This window comes from Aphelocoma coerulescens, chromosome 12, assembly GCF_041296385.1.
Source record: "Aphelocoma coerulescens isolate FSJ_1873_10779 chromosome 12, UR_Acoe_1.0, whole genome shotgun sequence".
NCBI lineage: Eukaryota > Metazoa > Chordata > Aves > Passeriformes > Corvidae > Aphelocoma > Aphelocoma coerulescens.
The window spans coordinates 10647564-10666269 of NC_091026.1; the positions used below are offsets into that span (position 1 = coordinate 10647564).

General features: G+C 51.0%; 1 protein-coding gene across 3 annotated transcripts in view; it reads left to right on the forward strand.

Moving 5' to 3' along the window:
• PLXNA1 (plexin A1) overlaps window positions 1-14193 on the forward strand; it is a 112531-nt gene extending 98338 nt beyond the window's left edge. For all 3 annotated transcript variants that reach the window (XM_069028448.1, XM_069028447.1, XM_069028449.1), the window contains exons 24-32: window positions 1342-1488; window positions 2318-2477; window positions 2912-3015; window positions 3442-3538; window positions 4198-4388; window positions 5061-5230; window positions 6923-7135; window positions 10147-10297; window positions 13662-14193. In XM_069028448.1, the coding sequence (XP_068884549.1) occupies window positions 1342-1488; window positions 2318-2477; window positions 2912-3015; window positions 3442-3538; window positions 4198-4388; window positions 5061-5230; window positions 6923-7135; window positions 10147-10297; window positions 13662-13757 (1329 nt within the window). In that variant the 3' untranslated portion in view covers window positions 13758-14193. The remainder of the gene's footprint in view (window positions 1-1341; window positions 1489-2317; window positions 2478-2911; window positions 3016-3441; window positions 3539-4197; window positions 4389-5060; window positions 5231-6922; window positions 7136-10146; window positions 10298-13661) is intronic.
• The last annotated feature ends 4513 nt before the right edge of the window (window positions 14194-18706 follow it).

The window sequence follows — 18706 nt, forward strand, 5'->3', positions numbered from 1 at the left end:
TGATGTGCAGCCTCGCACCCACTTGGGTCTCTCACTTTTCCAAGCTGACTTAATGAAGCCAAGTTTGCAAATGAAACATAATTTCAAAGACAGGCGTGTTGTCGGAAGGTCTGGGGATGATGTATGTCTGTTCCTGCTCGTTAGCAGCTGTCTCTTTAATTACCGCAGATGCTAACGAGATGCTAACAGCATATGGTGACAGGGAGAGCAGCCGCACTTTGCACCAAAGTACAATTTATTTGTGAGGCGGCCGGGAGGGAGGGATGAGGGCTAGTGGGGTAAAATCTGCTGGGACTTCTTCCCATCCTCTCTGTTCCCGTTGTACTCCTTTTTCTCCCTTAGGGCTAATGGCTGTATCTGGAAGGGCTCATTTGGATGCAACTCAGGGAAGATGTTTGGGCCCTGGGTGATGGACAGGTGTCCACCCTGAGCCCCGCTATGCCAAATCCTGGCTCCAGGCTGGCTGGTGCTTCCAACCTTGGCAGGTCCTTTACTGTTCCCGAATCCAGCATCCAGCATATTTTAGGGAGAAGTGTCTGGTCCAGTTCCCTTTCCCTTTCTCACATGTATGAGATAGATGCTGATGTGGCTCTGTCTGGTGGCTAAAGCTGGCTCTGACTACAAGGCTTTGGCAGTGGAGATGCGTAGGTGGCAAATGATTTAGCTGCAGGAAACCTCATTGCCTGGTCCTCTCCATCACTTAGAGACTCAGGGCAGTGTTGTCTGTGGGTTGCTCCCTTGCTTTTCCTTCCCAATGGATCTGTCTGGCTGTGCCCAGCTGTCATTTGGAGAAACCTCTTTTGACCTTCTCTCATGTGAGACTGGGCTCGTAGAAGACGTCAGAACTGCAACGTGCTACCTGGGCAGGAGCCCCCAGGCTGTCCTACTGCAGAATGCCCTTTCTAGTCCTCAGGCGCTTCTCTTGTCTGGAGCAGCTCAAAAGACAGGTTGCATCCCATACTCAAGGTCCCCAGACTCAATCTGCTCTTCAGTAGACCTGAATTTACCCTTTTTAGCTCATCTTTGGCTTGCAGAATGAGCAGAATTCGCCCAGAAGTATCTGGAAGCTCTGAGAATCTGAGCCAAGAGGTTGATAGACAATCAACTTCCAATGGGCTTGGAAGGAGAGAATAAGTTCCTTCACAGGATGAATTTTACCATGAACCCCCTTCCTTGCAGTCTTGAGCAAGGAATGGAGACTCTTTATAATGCCGTGTGTGGGGATTGATGCTGCAGGGCTGCAGGAGACTTCTGACACAGTGGTGGTTCTTGAAAGGCAAAGCTGGTGCCTGTCACCTTCTAACTCTTCGCTCTCCTCTCCTCCATCCTCCTGTCCCACAGGAATGTGCCGGGGAACCACTCTTCATGCTCTACTGTGCCATCAAGCAGCAGATGGAGAAGGGACCCATTGATGCCATCACAGGAGAGGCTCGCTACTCCCTCAGTGAGGACAAGCTCATCCGGCAGCAGATTGACTACAAAATGCTGGTTAGTGCAAGCAGAAGGCTCAGTGGTGCTGGTGCTTGCCAGGACTGCCAGGTCCAGCTCTTTAACAAGATCTTGGAGGCACACAAAGTACTTTTAGAGAGAGTTTTGTCTGTTGTTCTCTCCAGAATTCCTGGGTGCCTCTTGGTCTGTCTGAGTGGGGCCTGTCTCAGACAGGGTCAGAAACAGGGCCTCTCCTTGGCAAGGTTTGCTCTTGCCATGGGCCCAAGGAAGCCAAACGTGAACTGAATCCTTCTCCATATCTCTCCAAGCAAACCCCCTGGCACTGGCAGGTTTGAGTGAGAGATGCTGTTGAGCTTGTGCTACATGGAGCAGCCCATAGCTCATGTTGGGTGTGGATTGAAGTTAGAGCTTTGAGGTTACTGCAGGAGATGGAGAGATACTTCTCTTCTTCCTTCTGAGCCCTCTCCTCTGTCCAGCTAAATGATAAGCCAGACTCTTCCCCTGGCTGAGCCTGCAGCTGGTTCTTCACCTGCAGCTCAGTCTCCACTGGGATGGTTGGGAGAGGAGTGGAGTGTGCCTGGGCATTGCTTGTTCTCAACAGGCTTTGGTGCATTGGGCATGGTTTGCTGGCCCAGGATTTCTTCACTGACACTGTGCTCCCTTTCTGGGAATTGGAGATTTGAGAGTGGCAGGGAGAGGTGGGGAAAGAGGGAAGGAGAGCAGGAATGTGCCATGTGGCTACAACTCTACAGTAGCCCAGGAGGTGGGAAGACACAGCCTGTAGACAGCTGTAGCCTTGTGTCCTTGGACCTGCCTTTGCAGCCAGTGTGTCACAGCCTCTCACTCGAGCCTTTCTGACCCTGTGCAGACCCTGAACTGCGTGAACCCTGAGAATGAGAATGCCCCAGAGATCCCTGTCAAGGTGCTGAACTGCGACACCATCACACAGGTGAAGGAGAAGCTGCTGGATGCTGTCTACAAGGGTGTGCCCTATTCCCAGCGACCCAAAGCCGGAGACATGGACCTGGGTAAGAGAGAGGCCAAGCACTTCCCTGTGGGGAACAGGGATGTGACTAAGAGCAGAAGTGCCAATAAATCTGGGCAGGGCAAGAAAGTCAACATATCGTACAGGAGCACATTTGTGCTTGTTCAGTCCTCTTTTGCTATGCTGACTGGCACTGACTGTGTGTGGGGAGCCCTGGCATGAGTGTTAATAGTCTGTTCTTAAAGGGGGGACAGGGGAATGGAGAGGAGCAAAGGTAACAGTCACTGGGGTCACACTAATGCTGGCTTTCCTTGAGTACTTGGATTTGCCCAACACACTGATAGCCATCAGCCTTGGGGCTCAGAGAGGGGTAGGAGGGCTCTTTAGTTGATGCCTGGGTACCATGCTCCTGCCCTTGCCTTAGCTTTGTGCTCCTATTATCTGCTAACCATGAGCCCTTCTCCCTCACGGGGACAGAGTGGCGGCAGGGCAGGATGGCCCGGATCATACTGCAGGATGAAGATGTCACCACAAAGATTGACAATGACTGGAAGAGGCTGAACACCCTGGCCCACTACCAGGTAAGGCTCTCCATGATGGAGAACACTGAGCAGTCACCAGCTGCTTTGAGCTTGAGCATCTTTTCTCCCTCCTCAGCTTGGTCAGGGCCTGGGCTCAGCTCTCCAGGGCCATGGCCAGGAGGTCTGCAGTCACTTTCCTTCCTGCACCTCATGTTTATGGTCCTTTTAAATGGGACGTTTCCAGAGTTCATAGAGGCTGTTCTGCACTCTGACCTTACTCTGCCATTTTCATGCTGAGCTTTCTGGTGTGTTCCTGTTCTGCCCCTTCCCCCAGCTGTCACAGAGCTATGTCAGGCTCCTTTGCTGGAGATGATGTCCCTGGGGTGGTGGCAGTGTAGCTGCATCCCTCTGGGGCTGGTTTCTGCCGGGGCTGTTCCCCCTGTGCCTCTCTGGTGTGGCAGCCTCTCAGTCCATCTCTGCCCACAGGTGACGGATGGCTCCTCGGTCGCCCTGGTGCCCAAGCAGAACTCAGCATACAACATCTCCAACTCCTCCACCTTCACCAAGTCCCTCAGCAGATACGGTGAGTGCTCAGTGGCATCCTCCTCTGGGCTGGCAGGGGAGGTGACACTGGGCTGGGTATGTGGACCAAGGCACAGGGCAAGTGACTATAACTGTAACTCATGTGAACAAAGTCCTCCAAACTCCCAGCTCTCCTGCACGATGCAATTTATTCTGGTGTTGGAGAGGGAACAGGTGCCCTCACAGCCGTCTTTCATTGCAGTGTGTTGGACTCAGGGGAAAAACACAAATGTTAGATGGCTGCTGTTAAGGGATCTTTTCCCTTTTATTCCCCTGAAATCTAATTAAAAGAAGCACAGAGGTACTTAGCACTTAAAAGAGCAGAGTTGAAGACTCCCACGAATGTGCTGGCATGTATACTTCAGCCTTGGTTTGGGAGGGAATAGTGTGATCAGCTCAGACTGATGCACAGGAAGCATCTGTGATCCCGTCACTTGCAGGCTGGGAGCAGGACAGGCTCTGCAGAATTCCATCCACGCTGGTCCTGGCCCCTGTACATCAGCCAGGCTTGCATGTGGCCCAGCGGGCTATGAGGATGGTCACAGCAGAGCTCCCAGTCTGTGGTGGCTGCAGGGGCTGAATCCCAAAGCTCCTCTGGAGGGGAGGGCAGTGATGGGACTGGTGGTGAGGCAGGGTAGGAGCATCCCCCTGTGCTTGCAGAGAGCATGCTGAGGACAGCCAGCAGCCCCGACAGCCTGCGCTCACGGACCCCCATGATCACCCCCGACCTGGAGAGTGGCACCAAGCTCTGGCACCTGGTGAAAAACCACGACCACATGGACCAGCGGGAGGGCGACCGGGGCAGCAAGATGGTCTCCGAAATCTACCTGACCCGTCTGTTGGCCACCAAGGTATGGCCCAGAGACCCAAAGCTGATGCCTGGCTTTTGAAATCTGAGTGGGGAAGGGTTGTGATTTGGGTTGTCCAAAAGTGGTAAGCACTACTTTTTTGTTAGCCTCCTGCTCTAGCACAGGAAGAGGTCCTCATCTGATCTTTTCTGAGCTGGAGGTGAAGGGTTTGTGTATTGAAACCCTCAGTGAACATCCCCTGAGTGGATTTTCCTATTTGCTTTTTGCACCTTTTGGTGTTTTTACCGTTGCCTGTATCCTTGAGCAGCTGCTCGTCTGCAAAACAGAGATGTCCTGGGATAGGTGCCTCTTCAGCATTTGGGATAAAGCTGCAGAACTGGTGATCTGGGAAGGGTGATTGCCCCTGGCATTTGGCATTGCAGCATGTTCCACTTCCCTCAGCACATACAACAATTTTTGTTTTGTATGGTGCTTTCCTTTGTATACTTTTAGCATGCCAGATCATACAGTGAAGGAGATACCTCATCACTGCAGTGTCTGTTTCCCTGTATAAACCACTGAGAACCAGTAGGGTTACACAGACTGTACTGTGCTGTTCTTCCAGGTGTAGGAATAGAAGTGAAATTGATTTAGAGGCTGACCATTAGTTAAAGACTCACCTCTCTACTGGCACAGGGTGTTGCTGAGCAGCCCTTTTCTCTTTCTTCTCCTCAGGGTACCCTGCAGAAATTTGTGGATGACCTGTTTGAGACCATCTTTAGCACAGCTCACCGTGGGAGTGCACTGCCCCTCGCCATCAAGTACATGTTTGATTTCCTGGATGAACAAGCTGATAAGCATCAGATCAATGATTATGATGTCAGGCACACCTGGAAGAGTAACTGGTAATGGAGAAGGACAGTGGGCAAGGGGGGTGGGCTAACAATATCACAGCTTCCGAGCTCTCCCACAGGGAGCAGAAATATGTACCTGGAAATGATCCAGGACAAGAGAGGCCCATATCTCTGTATTTGGGGTGTGGGTAAATCCCTTGCATGCCTTCCTTCGAAGAAAAAAATCCCAGGAATGCAATGCTCCCTCAGCCCTTCCCCAGATCCCAGGCAGCACGCTCCCCCTGACGGCTGCAGTCTCTGAGGGCCACAGCAGCTCCATTCCCATCTCACCTTGGCCTCTCCATCCTCCGGGCTCCTCCAGGGATGCCAGCCCCAATTCTCATCTCTGCTGTCCTGAAGGTGTTTCCACGCTCCTTGCTGTCACTCAGCCGTGCCCTGCCAAAGCCAGCACAGATCTGTGTGCACACCCTCGCTGCCCTTGCCCGCAGAGCCAGCCCCTGCTCTGCTAATCGCTGGCTGAACGCTGGGGCAGGAGGCTCATGAGACCTCCTGGGTGCTGTGCTGGGGCCGGGGCTCCAGCAGGTGTTGGCTCCTTAGCCCCCTTTGGCATTTCTCGTTTCTGCTGCCTCACTGGTTCCACCTCTCTGATCTTGCCGTGACTGGAGACGGGTATGTACGTTCCCCGTGTCTGGCATTTGTTAAATGGCAGCCAAATTGCTTTTGTGTAGTTCAGTAACTGTTTGCAATTAGCAGGGCAGGAAAAGAAACATTTTTAAATGGAGATGTGAGAGCGCGGAAGTGCTTGGAACTGATTTATAACTCAGCTTCCTATATTAAAAGAAGGAGTGAAAGGCAAGGGAGGAAAAAAGCCCCACTCTTCAGGGGCTGGGCACGCAGGCTCTTGCATACTAATGCCTGTGCTTATCTCTGGGCGCTAATTCGACGTGTGGAGCTAATTTCTCCAGGCCATTCCCTTCACAAATGAAATATGTACACGCACCCAGTACCCTCATTAGGAAAGTCCTGGGGAATGAAGTGTGTTTTGTTTAAGATAAAAACATTCACTGAATGTAGGTGCTGGGGGATGACAGAGCAGGGAGGATTTCTGATGGAGGAGGCTCTGAGGCACTCCTGGGAGAGGAGGGGGGCAGCAGGATTGGGAAGTGGAGCCGTGGAGGGTGGCACGTGTGTCAGTATGCAGCAAACAACCAGTCGATGGCTCGCCAGGAGACCTGCTGTCTCTACAGCTGAGAGCTTTATTTCCAGCACCTGAGGCCGCCTAAATTTTCCTCTGGTGTTAAATGCGCTAATGAGTCCCTTGAGGAGTCCAGTTAACTCCCTCCTCTGGCATGGGAGATGTGTGAAATGCCACACAGCGCCTTCGAAGGGATTATTCATGTGAGAGAAAGGGACCGTGCCTGGTTTGACCCATGGGCTCAGCAAGGTCTCTTCAGTGTGAGTGGATCCTTGGAGAAGCCAGAGATCTGCACTGCCCTGGTTTGCCTTTGGGGATGTTGGCAGTGCTGAGGAATTTCTTCACAGAGAACTGCGTCTTTGTGGGGGTGGGCAGGGGGGAATGGCCATTTACCCAGGATGTTTGCATCCCTGGAATGCTGGGGAAAGCAACCTACCCAATTCTGTGTCATGGGGAGCTCCTTCTCCACAACTAGAGGTGCATGTATGTGCCAGCTGCCTTGCAGGGTGTGGTTCAGGTGCTGACTCCTATTTTCCTTCATCCCTCAGTCTACCTCTACGTTTTTGGGTGAATGTGATTAAGAACCCCCAGTTTGTGTTCGACATTCACAAGAACAGTATTACTGATGCCTGCCTATCCGTGGTGGCTCAGACATTCATGGACTCCTGCTCAACTTCTGAGCACAAGCTAGGAAAGGACTCTCCCTCCAACAAACTACTGTATGCCAAGGACATCCCCAACTACAAGAGCTGGGTAGAAAGGTGAGTAGACTTGGCCGTAGCTCCTTGCTTCACCTGGGGGACTTGCAGTGGATGCTCATGGATGTGGGGACTTGGGTTGTTGGGAGGGCTCCTCTTGGCAGCTGACTGAAGCAGGACTGTACTAATGCTGGCAGAAGGTGATCCTCTTGTTTGGAGGATGATGCTTTCTCATTATTGTCTCCTGGAATGAGTTTGCAATGACTGTTCTGAAGAGCTGTTTATGACTTGCTTAAGGGGTGCTAAAAGCAATCTCCACTATTAGGTTGTCTGATGTTTTCTGTTGTAAAAACTTGGTCTGTACTAGGGAATTACTAACACCTCCCTTGATTGCTTTTGAAGAGCAGTGAGAACTCAGCCTTGGACTAGAGAAGTGCCTCTTTTGTACCACAACAATTCACCCAGGTTTTGCTGAAATGCTTGAAAATTATAATTTCCCATCTCTCATCCTTCAGTACATGTCGCCTGGGATCCTTGTGAGGGTACATGCTCTGAGGCAGTGCTCAGGCTGCTGTCTCTGTGCTGAGGAGCAGGTCCCCTGACATCTTCCAACACCCTCCACCTTCCCTGTTAGCTGACAAGAGACATCCCTCTGTCCCGCTGAATTAATGTAGTGTTAAAGGTTCAGGGTTTGAATGAGACTGATTTTGATGCACTCAGGCATAATACTGTTTAGCTTTATCCTTTTGGGAGAGAAACCTAGGAGATGTCCTCCAAAGCCCTCCAAATAGAGCTACTGTTAAAATGTTACTGTCCTGTGAAGTGGAACTTCATAAAACTTAAAAAATGGCAGATTTCAGGTTGCTGATGCAACTTTTCCTTTGTGGTGATGTGCTGGGTTAAAGATGATGCTTGGTCTTAACTGAGGGCCCTTTTTCAGCATCTTGAGCAAATACAGAATGAACTAAATGAAGGATGCCCAGACAACAGTAAATGTAATATTCTCTAGTTTGTAAGGGTGGAACTTTGTAGCCTAAATCACCTTGGGTACTCGCTTGTGCACAGATATTTTTGTTGCACCATTGGCATGCCTGGTGTTTTGCAGGCAAGTACAAAGACAAGCTTCTTCCCTTGAGGAGGGTAGGGCTTGGATCAGAAGGAAAGATGCCCCTGAAATATGATGCCTGAGATGAGAGATGAGCTGCATTGTAATAGGAGGAAGTTCTTTGCGTGGGGCTGGATGGGGCTTTGGAGTGGGGTCCCATAGGAGCATCACAAGCTTCATAAGGTGAATTTCTTTGACCTTGCCATCTCTATGACAAAAATATTCAGCTCTGTGTATGTGCCTGGAAGAAAAAAGGTATAAAACCATTTCAGAGTTAAACATTGGTCTAGACATTCTGTGTCCCTGGGGAGGAGGTGGGAGATCTCAGTGGTGACAGATGTTCCTGCCATCGTTTACCTCCGGAATGGTCCCAGAGGCAGATGAGCAGGGGGCAGAGATGTCCTGTGCAGGGGGTGACTATGTCTACCACTGTTCCTCTACTGCAGGGATTTATGGCATAATCAGCATTTCTGGCTTTTGGCACAGTAACAGTCACAAAGCTTTGCAGAGGAGGGATGGGAGTGGTGTGGGGGTGGCTGAGTGGGACTGCCAGTCCCAACAGCAGGTCTGCCTGCTGCTGTGGCTCAGGCACCAGCTGAAAAAAGGGCATCCTGCCAATCTGAGGCAGGAATAGCACAGGGAAGGGCTTAGGAAGTGGGGAACCTGGGGAAAGGACTGCTGCTGGGGTCACGTTATGTGTCCTCTGGAAATGGTCGGTGTGACTGGAATCTTAGTCCACATGAGCCGTGCACACCTTGTATTGAAAAACGATGATTTCTTCCCATCCTATGTGTCATGATAACACCTGGAATGTGAAACTGCTGCTTTAGGAGACGTCATTTTGAGGTGATCTTTCTAGGGGTGTAGGAGATGCCTGGTTTAGTCAGAGGTCCTCACCTCAGACCACTGCTCTCCCAGCAGCATCCAGGAATTTTCTGGCATCATTTTCTGGGTGTGAATGAGTCTCTTTGTAAAAACTGCCCAAGTAGTTTATCACTAGCTGAGTTCAGTGCTGTGGGATGGAGTGGATCCTCATATTCATCTCCTCAAGTGGTCTTGCTGCCATCTGCTCCTATCCAAGTGCTTCAGCAGTGTTCCATCTCAGTGTTCAGCTGATGACACTAATGATGCTAATCACTGTACCAGAAACTTCACTGAGTGAGGAGTCATGAGGAGCACAGCAAACCTGGGAGAGGCTGGCACTCTGTATTTCCAGGTGGTAATGCTGGTAATACTGGTCTCTGGGAGCAGCCAGAGCTCATTTGCTGTGGGCAGGGTTTCTTTTTAAACGAGGCCTGTGGACACAACCCTGGTTTCCAAAAAGTCCTCAGCAGCCAGTCCACTGGTGCATCTGCTTGGTGTAACTCTCCTGCTGTAATGGGATGCTGCAGCTTTGTCTTCTCAGGGTTTTGATGAACATCCTGTTGGATATTCTGTTTTTCCACTACCACAGCACGTGTATCGCTGCAGAGGCAAGGATGTCACCTGGTCTCCCGTTCACATCCCAAGTATTTAATTGAATGCAAAGGGGCATTGTTGGCTTTAGGGACATGGTGACCTTAGGAGAGCAGTAGCAAAACCTTGTGTGTTGCTGCAAGTGTGGAGGGTCCTGGTGCATGTGGTTTGGTGGCAAAACATGCCAATGGGATGGGAAGGATGAAAAATGTGTTGTTTAGGAGAGGGTGGAAAATCCCTCAGAGCAGCATCTCTTGGCTTCCCAGCATGGTGAGCAGAATTGCTGGGTGCTGTTCCATCAGGACCATGTTCCTAATGGTGCTGACTGCTCTGTGGAGTGCTCAGAGACCTCTTAATGAGCAGCATTATAATGGGTGACTACATGTCACTGCTTGGAGGCAAGATGCTCTTCACTTGCCTTTCCAGTGGCTGTTCTCTGTGAACATCATGGTGGGGACCCATCCCCTCCTGCCTGTCCCTGTTTCTGACCCACTCTTCTGTTCCTCCCTGGCAGATATTATGCAGATATAGCTAAAATGCCAGCGATCAGTGACCAGGACATGAGCGCGTACCTGGCAGAGCAGTCACGGTTACACCTCAGCCAGTTCAACAGCATGAGCGCCCTGCACGAGATCTACTCCTACATCACCAAGTACAAGGATGAGGTAAGACGTGGTGAGGCAGAGTCAGGCCTGAGCTGCCACTTGATTCCTTTTGTCCTTGTTTCTGCAGTCCCCTGCTTTTTGCTATAGAAAAACACACCATGAAATGTGGAATAGTAACATATTCCATATCTGTGCTTGGACCTGGTGGAGAAGGAAAGGTTTGGGAGGCATGAAGCCAGGAGCTGGGGTAGGCAGTGCTCATCCCTCGTATTTTCTGCAGTGAGTAATGTGGGAAACACCTATTTTTCTACACATTTGGCACATGAGCTCCATGAGGATGCGGAGTTCCTGGCATTATCTCAGCGTGCCTCCCCTACCCACTGCCACCAATCCTGCACCATGGTGGTACTAATGCTATGGAGCTGTACAGGTGGTGTGTGGCTCCACTCCTCAGAGATGTTAGAGGATGTGGTGGCCTCTCCAGTGCTTGTTTTGTGAATGTCAGTAAGGATGGTTAAGAACTCCTCTGTCGTAATTTATACAAATTAATTTCTCAAAGCTCTGCTCAAATCCGCAGCCTACATCTTATTAAAGCAATAAAACATGTAACTACTGTAAAATATGGGTCTATACACAAAGCATGGTAGTACAGGTTTTATTGTCCCAATAAAGGGGTTTGATGACTGTATTTGAACGGTGGCTCATTTAGGTGACAGAGTGCCAGAACATCGTCCCACTCAGAGCCAGGAGAGGAAATGGGGTGCCTGTTGCACCATGCAGCAATCCCAGGAGGCTTCTTCCAGTGCCTCTTTGAGGTGTGAATTTAAGGGGTCCATGAGCAGTTTGTAGCAGACCTGGCCCCTGGGTCTAAGGTCAGCACTGGGATCATGGTGGCCAATATTCTATGGAACTTGGTGCTTTACAGGAGGGAGGAGGAGCTCCTGGCTTTCCTGGTTCTTGGGAAGATGCTGGTGGGACCTCTGTGCCACTCCTTAGATGACTTTGGATGGCACATCCCAGAGGCCCCTGTTGCTCTGGGTAATGGGTTGGCCATGAAGGGGTTCTGGGGTTTTACACTTCGTACACAGTTCTGTGGCTACCATGAGAGTGGAAGTGGAGCAGTCTGGAAGATCTAGATTTGCTGTGGTCCAGCTATCATCCCTCAGCCATCATCCAATGCTTGCTTCCTCCAGGCTAAAAGTCCTACAAGCCTTAAATAAATCCTCCAAGCCCTGGGTGAGAGCATGGAGGGGACCATGTGAGATGAACCCGTGGCACTAATGAGCTGCTCTTTAGGAGCACAGGTCCTCTTCTTGCCCAAGAGCAGCCTGACATCTGTTGAGTGTCTTGCTGTTGGCTGCTCTCTGAGCATCACAAGTGTGTTCACAGCTCTCAGGAACTTCTTTTATTATTTGTAATGGGATTAATAAATCGCAGCTGTTCCCTTTGTTTGTTTTCATTCATTAAGCACAATTATATGCAGCCCGATTGCACCCTCTTTGATGCAAAATGGGAGAGAATAATTTTTCCTGTTGTTCAGTGCAATAATATGCTGTCATTGGCTGTGAATGAAAATCATAATTAATTTTCATTTGGGTACTTGCATCTTGGTAATCAGTGGTCCTGGCTCCTTACAGCAGGTGACAAACCTGGGTCTCTACGCTCAGAACAGGTTTCCTTTGACTGCATTGTTTCCATAAGGCTGAGATAAGAGAGGGGTAAAAAAATGCTTGGGCAGTTTGGGAATCTTTTGACACCTCAGCATCCCAGGATATACAGCTGTCTGATTGGGAGGGGCAGAGGAGGCAGGTGGGTGGAAAAGTCTTCACTTCTCTGACCAATCTTGTTTGGTTCCAGCTCAGGCACCTTTCAGGCATGTGGGGTTTTGATTTCTGTGTGAGTATCACTATAGGTATTTTACTCTGTGTATAGCATGAGGGCTGAGAGCATCTGTGGAGATGGATGTGGGGGGGTGTCCCTAGTAGCAGGTTTGTGGCAGAATCCATGAGTTCTTGCCAGTCCAGCTGCCGCCCTGAGTTGTTGCTGCCAGGGGAGGTAAATCAGATGTGTCCAGCTCTTGCTCAGGAGCTGGCACCAGTGCCCAGATGCAGCTTTCCCTTTTCTTTTGGGAAGAGACTTCCCATCAGGCATCTCTTACTGCCCTGGGAGACAGGGGCCAGCCTGGTCCTGCCCCAAAAAAGCCTAAAGGAGACCCAATGTGTTGGTGGCCAGAGGCTGGTTGTGGCAGTGTGGTGGATGCTCCTCAGCACACCCTGTCTGCCTCTCCACAACTCGCCAACACTGCGGCAGCTCTTAATCAAAGGGAGCTGATTCCCCATTAAGAAGTTACCTGTAGGGCTCCTGATGGACTTTGCCTGCCTCCTAGTAAGTCTATTAATTATACAACAGTTTGTTTCCAATTATGCAGCCAATGAAATGGTTAATCAAGTCCCCTTTGATGGATGCCTTGATATATAATTACAAAAAATTTGCTCTCTCAACTAGCTCACCCGAGGAGATGAGATTTCTGTCAGGTTTGTTTTTTTAAATCGGCTTTTCTGCTCTGCTGGCACGATGTTAGTGAGACGAGACTCCTGGCTGCTGGGAGGGCAACTGCCCCTTTGTTTTACACTTTGTTACTCCCTTTTTCCCACTCTGAGCCTCATCCTCTACCTTCCTGCTGCTGCCAGTCCTTCCCCCAGCCCTGGGGGCACGGTCACATCCAGCCCAGGGCAGGGGACTGACCCTCCAGTCTGCAATCTGTCATCCTGATCAGCAGCTTGTTCAGAGAAAGGATTTCAAAGGAGGAAAGTCATTCTCAGGGGTCTGTGGGTGCACCCCTTTAAGAGGACTGGGGGCTCCCAGGCTTTGCTGGCGCATCTATCTGATGTCCCCTTCCAGCACCCCACTGTCCCCATTGTCCACTGTGGGGAGAAATGAGACAGGTTTTAACTCTGGTGGCAGCCGAAGCCTTGTGGATTTGGGTGTTTTTGTGCTTGTGGAACCAGTTAATGGTTTGATCGTGATCTCTCAAACACAACCCCTGCTTCCCTAAGGCGTAACAGGATTGTTGGAGGCACAGACATGGCGGGAAGGTGTTGTTGGCTTGGATTTGGGGTTCACTCTCTGTTTGACTGTGTTTTCTTCACTTCCCCATGTGCAAGTTGGCTTCTCGTTAGTGTCAGGCAGGTCCCTGGTGTTACTGCAGACCCTTTGGGGTTCCCAGTGGGCTCAGTTTGTGGATGGCACCACTCAGAGTGGTGTCTTCCACCTTGCACTTCCTTTGGCCCCATTGGGGAACACGAATACTTCCCATGGGGCCACATCCCCATCTCCTCATGCCATCAAAGAGCCAGCAGGCCACAGGGAGCTGCTTTAGGTAGGAAGACACCTCCTCACCCTCTCTCCTCGCCTCTCTCCCCAGATTTTAGCTGCGTTGGAGAAGGATGAGCAGGCCCGGAGGCAGCGGCTGCGGAGTAAGCTGGAGCAGGCGATCGACACAATGGCCTTAAGCAGCTGAGAAGGCGGCGGCGGCGGCGGCGTCCGGCAGCGGGGGCGGCAGGACGGAGGGAGGGAGGGAGGAAGGACCGGCCAGCGGCAGCCACGGGCACAAGACTTTGGGGCTGGGAGCGGCCGGGCCCGCGGGAGCCGCCGCGCCTCCGCACGCTTCCCACGGACAAACACGGAAACCTCGCGCTTTAGCGGAAAAAACCACAAACCCCGACGGCGGCAGCAGCGTCGATAGAACTCCCTGACCCACAGACAAACCCCCCAGTCCAACCGGGATGCAGCGGGGACCTTGCAGAGAGGCGATGCCGGGCGGAGGAGAAGGGGGTTGCCTGCCCCGTGGAGCTGCTGGGCATCCCTTGCCTGGGCAGAGCCCCTGAGCCCACAGGGAAGGAGGGTCGGGACCGCGGGGCTTTCTAGGAAGGCGTTTGGATGTTGTTGTTACTTTGGTGAAGGGAGGGTGGGTGGGCTCCTATTTTTACTGTACTTGACTTGCTCTCCCTTCCTTCCCCCCAGCTGTCCACCTCCTCTCCTCCTCCTCCTCCTCTCTCTTTTTCTCTCTCTCCCCCCTTCTCTCTCTCTCTCTCTGGCCTTCTGCCACTAGTGTTAACTGCTATATTTGCACAATTTACACGAGACAAACAAAATTTTTAATTTAAAGGAAAAAAAAAATTGTAACAAAAAATGGGAGGGGAAAAATATTCTAAATTTTTTGCAATGAACTAACAAAAATGATTTTAAGAGATAAGCTAAAGGACTGATGCTGGGGAGATTTGGGGTGGGGGGCTTTAGGGGTGGGCAGGAAAGGGAGAAATCCCTGAGCTTTGATATTTCTAAAATACGTCCTGTGCCATGTTTTATTTGAATGTCGTTTAGTGCGAAAAAAAAAAATTGAAGAAAAAAAAAAGTTGGGAGTTTTGTTAGCTGGATAGATGCTGTTATTTTAATGCTGCTGAGTGGTTCTGGAGGTCAAAATCAGAGAGGAAGGGAGATCCCAAGGCTGGTTTTTTCTTTTCCTGGGTGACTGCTGAAGGATGGTCGGTGTTTTGTTGAGCTTGTCCTTGTTTTCCCGGTTCGGTGGCCATGGGGTGGTCTGGGCAGCGCTGCCTGCTTCTGCCTGTCCTGGGATGACGCGGGGTGGAGGATGGTTGTGGGGCCTTGGGGGCTGTCAGGAGGGTTGATGGAGAGCCAGCCTGGCTTTTTGTGGCAGATTCTCTGGCACTGGAGCTGCCTTAACAAAGCCCCTTTATGTTTATTTTTCCCCATCATCTTTTTGTGCCGATGCAGGGGAAGAGACCGGATCCCTGGCAAAAGGGAAGGCAGCTCCTCTGCATTCCTGACTGGGATCCCCCCTGGCAAACCCCACTGGGTTCCCAGCCCATAGAGGGACTGGGATTCTGGCTGCCATGGGGCTGTTGCCTGCTCTTCCACCTAGGGACCCCAAATGTGTGCAGGACCTTCCACCCAAGACTGACCTTTCTTTCTCTTGTCTTTTCCTTCTTTCTCCCCCTTTCTCTCCTTGCTGTCACCCTGTCTCCCCTCCGCTGCCTCCGCCCTGACAGGGCTTCGTTGGAGACCTGAGGTCTCTCCCTCAGCTGCCCCCTTGGAAATGCCAGTTCCTTGTGGGTTTGTGCTTTCCAGAGATGAAAAGGTGCTGAATGCTGCCCTGAATGGCAGCAGGTGACCAAAAACTTCCAAAAGAAATGAGCAAAACCCTTTCCTTTTCTGTACTGAGGACTCCTGTCACTGCCCAGGCCACGGCACACGGGGCCACACTCTGCCAGGAGCGGACGGCTGTCGAAATCCAAGTGGAGAGAAGCCCAGCTGATTTCTGTCCATTCCCTTAAATTGCAAGTTAAGGGGGGGAGAGGGAGAAATAATGAAGTTTTTAATTAAAAAAAAAAATAATAAAAGTGTGTATATATATATATGTGGTTACAATCTAATTCTCGTGCCCCAGTGGGGTGCTGTATATTCAACTGAAGGAGAATCGAACCAATATAAATATGAGATGAATTTACACAGCCAGTTAAAACAAAACAAACAACAACCGAAAAAAAGAAAAATTAAAAAAGGATACCAAATGGTCTGGAAGGAACTTCCAAGCCTTTCTCACCATGCAGAGCAATTGTTTGAAGCCTGCACATCTCTCATTATGTTGTAATTTTGTTTGGTTTTGTTTTGTTTTAATAAGGAGGGAAAGGAGAGAAGATGCTGATTAAAAAAAAAGAAAAAAAAAGATGACAAAAGAATCCAACCACAACAGCAAAACTATGTTTGAAAAAGAATTTATAATTGTTTCCCAAACCTACGAACCCTGAGCTGTCGCTGGATTTCTGAGAGCTGTGGGCTGTTGCATGACTGTGCTAGATTTTAGTCTGAGTTGATCTTTTTAAGAAACAGAAGAAAAAAACCCATAAAACAAAGAAACTGCAAGTATTGAATATTAGAGGTTTGTTTAGGCCTGTTACCTGTTTTTTTTTAAAATTTGAAATTAATTTGCCACTTTCTCGTCCAGAAGAAAAAAAAAAAAGAAACAGCAAAATGAAAGACTTTAGAGGTTCACATCTCAAATGTGGTACTTGGAGAGCCTTAAAGGACAGCTGTGTGCCCTGTGCCGGGGCCACCGCTGGCTGCCAGCATCTCCCTGGGTGCTCTGGTGGGACAGAACCCTCTGGGGGTCCCTTTGTAGAATTCACTGCTGCTGTGATGGGGTGGAGGGGTGCCTGCAGCTCCCTTTGGTGCAAAACTTCTTCCTTGTGGCATTGCTGGCTGCGTGGTACTGGTGGAGGTCCTGGAAATCGCCCGGAGGATGGTGACAATGCATCGGTGGTCACTGCGGTGTGACGGAAGGGGAGTGATGGCTTTGAGGTCTCTGTCCAGGACCGGTGTGGGTCCTGCCTGTTGCAGTGGTAAGAGTGTCTTGGGGAGCTTTGGTTGGTGCTGAGGGAGCCAAGCACGTGGGTTTTGTGGTGGTTGAGAGGGGATGGAGATGTGTTTCTAAGAGCATCTCCCTGAAAATTTCCCTTTGGACAGAGAGGGCTGGAAGCACTGTTAATTGCTGAGGTCTATTAGCCTGTTGCTTTCCCAGCAGCAATGCTGTGGGTGCTCCCTCAGCCAGCCTGGAGGGACAAATGAGTTTTTTGGCCATGGTGGGTCTGAGGTGAATTTGGGCAGCAGAGAGGCTCCTTGGGAGGTCATGCTGGGTTGAATGGCAGTGCCATGGTGTGGCTCTGCTTTCTGGGCTCCCCTTGTGCTGTGACCTGGCTCTTCCAGCCCCCTGGTGATGCTGACTGCCTGTAGTGTGGTCCTAGGGATGGGTTCCCATTGGCTTCCTCCTGGAGAGCTTTGGGGTGTCTGCAGTTTGCTCCAGCAAAGGATGCCCCAGCATCTCCCCACCACTCAGGGGTCCCCTTGCTGCCTCTAATGGGGAGGGTGGTGGTCAGTGAGGTGGGCACTGCAGTGCTGCCCGCAGCCTCTGGCGCTTCTTGGTGCTACCTTTGCCTTTCGCATGATGCCCAGCGTCCTTAATCGTGCCAGGCAGCTGCCTGCCCTCCCTTGACCAGCCTGGCGGGGTCAGAACCGGCCCTGTCAGACCCTGCCTCAGAACGGAGAAAGGTGTGGAGAAGCTGGGAAGCACCCACAGGACTCCTCTTGCTGCTGGTGTAGCCCATGCCCCAGAACGGGCTGAGATGAAGTATCCCTTGCTGTGAGCCTGCCTTTCCGGGCGCTCCTGCTCTGGACACCACCAGAGGCAGCTGGGCTGTGCAAGCTGATCCCCCACCACTGCAAGCAAGGGGGGTCCCTGGCTGCTCTCATTGCCTTTCTCTTCAGTTTGGGGTTAAAAAATGTGCAGTCCAGCCTGGACGTGTCCCCTCAGCAGGAGCCCCGTGTCACCCCCAGAGCTGGCCCCAGCCTGGGGACAGGGAGCAGGGGGATGGATGGGGGGACCCCCCCGGCTCACCCGCTCCTGACCAAAGCGCACAACGAGCTGTCCTTTAAGAAAGCAGGGGAAAGCCTAAGGTGGACCCGGCGAGAGGCAGAGAACTCTAATAGTTTTAGAAAATTAAATGGGGAAAAAAAAAAATCACACTCCAGAGTCCTGATTCCCTTTCTGTGATTGTTTCAGACTTGAAGCAACAGGCCAGCACGGCTGGCCGAGCGCCCTTTGATCGTGTAAATATCCTGCTATTTCCTATTTTAATGTTCTTCAGATTTAGTACTTGTAAATAAACACATGCATCAAGGAGAGATTAAACATTTTTGCTAAAGCTGGTGTTTTGCCTGTGTTTTTGGGGGTGATGTGGGTGCGTGGGGCAGGTAGCTTTGGGAGTAGTGGGCAAATCCGTGGCTGTGCCAGGGATGTGATGCAAAATGGCACGTGCTGCGATGGGCCAGCAACACGGTGCATATGTGGGTGTGGGGGTCCTGAACTCTGGTTGTTTACACCCCCCAAAGGAGCTCCAGGCTCTCACAGAGGAATATAGATGACTTCCCCATCAGCCCCTTTCCTGGGTGGCTCATGTTAAACTGCTTTAAACCATTTGATTTCACTTGTCACCTTTCTAAGTGTTCAAAGCTGCTGATCAGATGCAGAGGGGCAGAACCTGCAACGCTGCAAGCACAGAGAGGTAGATACCTGCCTGACTGTTCTGCTACTCACTGGGATCCACAGGAACCGACCAGGGCTTCACTTCTGCCTCTCGGACATCCTGGCCCTTCCTCCCATAGGGATAGAGTGGGGTGACAGCACAAGTGCTTGGGAGGAAGTACATGGTGGTGAGGTGATGCTGCAGTCGTGTCTCTGCAGGCTCTGCACACTGCAGGGCATCTTCTTTTCCAGCTCCTGATCTTTTCCAGCTCCTGATCTTTTCCAGCTCCTGATCTTTTCCAGCTCCTGATCATTGTCTTTAAAGCTGTGTCATCCCGTAGCTCTGGGTACCTCCAAACTCCGTTGTAGTC